Source organism: Convolutriloba macropyga, chromosome 15 (genome assembly GCF_964194025.1).
Source record: "Convolutriloba macropyga chromosome 15, txConMacr16.3, whole genome shotgun sequence".
In the NCBI taxonomy this organism is placed as follows: Eukaryota; Metazoa; Xenacoelomorpha; order Acoela; family Convolutidae; genus Convolutriloba; species Convolutriloba macropyga.
The window spans coordinates 43492377-43496818 of NC_134482.1; the positions used below are offsets into that span (position 1 = coordinate 43492377).

Here is a 4442-nt window from a genome sequence, read left to right on the forward strand (position 1 = left end):
AGATTGCAGATAATCTTTTTTTGAGACCTAATACATAAGCATGGGTCCTTTTTGGAAACAAATACTCAGTTTTTACTTCTATCATGGGGATATTTTGTATATCAGTGAACGTGAAGAGAAGAAACCGATTCTAAGACTTGGCAGAGAAACCCAAGACTTGGATTTTCTCTGCCCAGAGAGGCCCCAAGTCTTGGGGTGAAGTTCACGAGCTTCACCTGCAAATGGTTTTTTTGACAGAAAACGCATAATTTGGCACCAAATTTATTAAAAAAAGTTGCCCTCATTAAACAAAAACTCCGGATCCTCATGATGTCAACCTTAACTCTGCTCAGAGAAACCCAAGACTTGGGGTCTTCGCTGCCCATAAAAACCCAAGTCTTGGCCTCTCTCTGCCCAGAGATGTCTCAAGTCGGCTCCGCTACCCAAGTCTTGGCATCTCTGTGCCAAGACTTGGCCTCTGGAAAATCTCTGAATCAGGCCTGATGGGCTCTGGGGGTTCGGTACGGGCAAAGTAAGCTGATTTTTGAAAAGTCTAATCGGTTCAAGCCCACAAGTTTTTGACTCGAAAATGGCGCAAACTCAACAAAAATGAGCTAGAAAAATTATGCAGACAACAGATAGTTTTGCAAATTTTCATAAAAAAATTAATGTTATCAAGTTTGTTTTAAATTGCAGATACCATTGCAACTTTTCTATAATTCCGCAGAAACTTACATCATGAAGAATAAAATTATCCTACAGGATTAAGATGTGTTAGAAAAATAAAAATCGGAGGCTTCCAAAGCACATAATTAATCGTTTCAGGCTACATAATTTTGACGACATTCGCCCAAACCAGAATCTCTTTGGAGTTCTAGTAAAGCGGCGAAATGCAAAAAGCCTCCTTCAATGTTTACAGTTTTGCTCAAACAACAACCTCTGCCTTTCTGTCAATTTTTGCCTCAATAAACATTGCGAAATGAACAACGAAGACGCCCTGACGATCATACACTACGACCCTGCCAGCGTAAATGTTCAACATAGTACTGAGTGCGTATACGTCGGAATGAGTGCCGATAACAAACCCAAATGTAACGAAAATGGGGTCGAAAAGAACATTCAAAACGACACTGTTCCTGGAATCTGTGGAATAAACTTGAAAAGACGCGACGCCGTTGGGTCTGGGACTGATACGGTCGCAATTGCCGACAGCAGCCAGTGGAAACTTGTTCGGGAAACCGAATGCTCCAATGCCCAAAGTTTTCACGGGGGAGTTGCCGAATGTGTGCCGGGTGAAAGTGTGGTGGAGTGGTACACGATAGAAACAGAGCGAAGCTGGGCAAATGCAAAACTTCATTGTGAGCAAGAGAACGGGAAATTGATAAGTCGGTTTAACTCGACCAATGAGCACTTGCTTCTTATAACCGAGGGTTCCAACAGACGTTTCTGGGTCGGAGCTACTGACGAAATAACGGAAGGCTAGTTGGGTTTAATTAACCCAGGTTTAGACCTCGACTTATGAAAAGACTTTATAATTTTAGTAGTGGGTCCAATATTGACAATAAATACACAGTACAGCTCCTAGTTAAAGTCGAGGTAAGTCTTTTCATGGGTCCAGATAGGTTCTTTTCATAAAAAATTAAGGTCGAGCATGGTGTTCTAATAAGGCCTTCGTTAAGGTGTTGAGACCTTAACTTTTACGGTGGAGTTGAGGTAAAGTTAGCTTAAGTTAAGGTGAGTTAAGTAAAAGCAAATTTACCATACCAGTTGAGGTTAACTAAGTTATATTTTACTTATTTTATTTTAACCTATTTTACCTATTTTATTTTTACCATAACTATTTATTCACTTTAACTTTGTCTAGTGTGTAACCAATGAACCGACACATAAATACTTACTCCATTTTTTATAGAATCAAATTGAAAAAAATTTTTTCAAACTTTTTTTCTTTTGCTTAAAAAGAGAAAATCAAACTATGTACACACGTTCGAGAACTGTCGTCGGGTATCAAGTAACAAAATGTTTGCAAACTGAGTCTAAAAATGATCCAAGACATCTAGAAAGCAATTTTTATAAGATAAAGCAAAAGTTATGAAAGGATTTGAAGAATTATTAATTTGTTTGTTTGCTAACGAAAAATTGGTCCCTGTTGCCAGTAAAGAGTAACACTAAAGAGAATACAAACTTGGTAAGCATTTAGTGAACTTTAGTGTATTGAACAAGATTAGAGCCGGGAACGTTTTCAATAGTTTGTTATTGGTAAACTGTCCCCTAAGTTTATTTGTTTAAATGTGTGTTTATTTGTTATTTTTGACAAGAAAAAATCAGCTCTGTATAGACGTGGAAGAAACAAAATATAAATATTTGACTTTCAGGTGAACAGACAAAACAGTCCTAGACAAAACAGTCCCGGACAAAACAGTCCCAATTAGGGAAATAATCCCAGACAAAACAGTCCCAGACAAAATATTCCCAACAAAACATAAATTTAAACATATGCACACCAATTAACAAAGGAACGACTTAACTTACTCATATAATTGTACTTCATTGAACAAATATTAATCTGATTACAATTTAATTTGAGCCAAATTATGTATTTTGAAACAAGTTTTTGCTATAATCCTCGTTCATATCAATTAAAAACAAAACATTCAGAAAATTCACTCATAGATTATGTTTGTTAATTGTTTCTAGATTGTTTCTTACAATGGTTTCGATATTTTTTCGGGACTATGTTGTCTGGGACAATTTTGTCTGCTTTTATTGGACAATTTTGTCTGGGACTGTTTTATCTAAGAATATTATGCAATTTGGGACTTTTTCGTCTGGGACTGTATTTTCTGGGAATATTTTGCAATTTGGGACTGTTTTGTGTTGGATTATTTTGCAATTTGGGACTATTTTGTCTGGGACTATTTTTGTCTGGGACTGTTTTGCCCCGACACGGAATTTCAAGCTCCCGCTTACAGTCAAGTTGCAATGATATTCAGTGTTGTACACAATCAATTTTTGATAGTTTCTCCGCCTCAGGGTTTTTCGTCATATGCTATCAATGAACGATCATTTTCTGATTTCTACAAAGTACACTGAATTATAAAGAACAATCAACGAACTCTTAACCACAAAGCATAAAACCACCGGGGCTCACCACCCAGAGTGTTTCAGTACTGAACCTGAGTATCTCAATATTATCTTGTAAAACCAGTACTGAAACAGCTTATTCATATTAAAAAAGTTGGTCATTATGCCCAGAAAAAAAAACAGAACAGCTATTCAGACCGTTCAGGATAATTTCAGTGTAAAATTAGTAGTGTAAAAATTTTGAAAATGTTGAAACATGCTGAGCATGTCAGAAAAGCATGCAAAATGCAGGCAAAATGCATGAATTTTGCTGTAACGACTCGTTACCAGTTAAAACAGCTACATACATACTACATACTGTGTGCATACTGCTACTTCCACTGATACTGGATATTTCGGGGTCCGTCTGGGGAGCGTTCGGGGTGCGTTCGGGGTGCGTTCGGGGTGCGTTCGGGGATAAAAAGGAAACAAAACTAAGCAAAATGACTTACTAGAATAACACGGCTTTTTTTCAGGAGTGTGGTTGAACTTAGACGGAGAGGACGTTACAGCTGAACTGCACAACTTCGGCTTTGACTACAGTGTGAACACTGATAAAAATCATCTGGACTTCGATCGGAGTCCTGATGGTGCTGAGTTTAAAAGCAGTGACGGCGACACCGTTCGACCATTCGGTTGCGACCTGAATCCTGCCAGCAGCTCTAAATAATGACGAAGAAACTAATTCAATTAAATTTCTGGAGTCAAAATTACTCCAAATGTTGCTCCAAAAACAATCGAAGACATTGATCGTTAATTTGTATAATTTGCATTAAAAAATAGAATTTGAGGCCGAAGGACCTAAGATTTTAGGGGTAATTTTAAATGCGGGGAGATCCGATTTTTAGTTTGTCGTTTGCTACGATTTCTCTAGCTAACTTCTTAATGTTTTTTATCTTTTTAGAAGCATAAAATGATCATGGTTTACAACTCTCACGTGCAAGTTTTTAAAATTCCGAAGTCTGCAGTGCCAGAAGTTAAAATGCCAAAAGTTCCTATATGCATAGCCAGAAGTTGACTTCCATGAATTTTCGGATTTTTTAAACTTGCAGGCTGCGTGGTTTAAGCATGGTTACGTGACTCTGCAGAAGTCACTTCGAAATTCTAACCTAAAATCTCGAACCGATTCGCTGTTTTCGATAAACACCATAAGTTCTCAGTGACTACATGCAGAGTCACCTAATCCATACACACTTTATTAGGAGCTGTTTACTACCTTTCGGTTAATATACATTGGTGCCAAATACAGCAGTGAAAAAAAACAAATACAAATATTTAATGGTGCCAAATATATATAAAATTTTGGAGTTTTAAACTATTTTTTGAACTCACTTTTTCTT

General features: G+C 37.2%; 1 protein-coding gene across 1 annotated transcript; it reads left to right on the top strand.

Moving 5' to 3' along the window:
- The first annotated feature begins 840 nt into the window (after positions 1–840).
- Positions 841–3772, top strand: LOC142354212 (uncharacterized). Its single transcript, XM_075406465.1, has 2 exons — positions 841–1457; positions 3579–3772. The coding sequence occupies exons 1-2, from the start codon at positions 959–961 to the stop codon at positions 3770–3772; spliced, it is 693 nt and encodes a 230-aa protein (XP_075262580.1). The 5' UTR covers positions 841–958.
- Positions 3773–4442: the final 670 nt, after the last annotated feature.

Coding starts and splice junctions, on each gene's coding strand:
- LOC142354212 (XM_075406465.1), top strand. CDS start 959: ATGAACAACGAAGACGCCCTGACGATCATACACTACGACCCTGCCAGC. Junction 1,458..3,578: donor TACTGACGAAATAACGGAAG/GCTAGTTGGGTT, acceptor GCTTTTTTTCAG/GAGTGTGGTTGAACTTAGAC.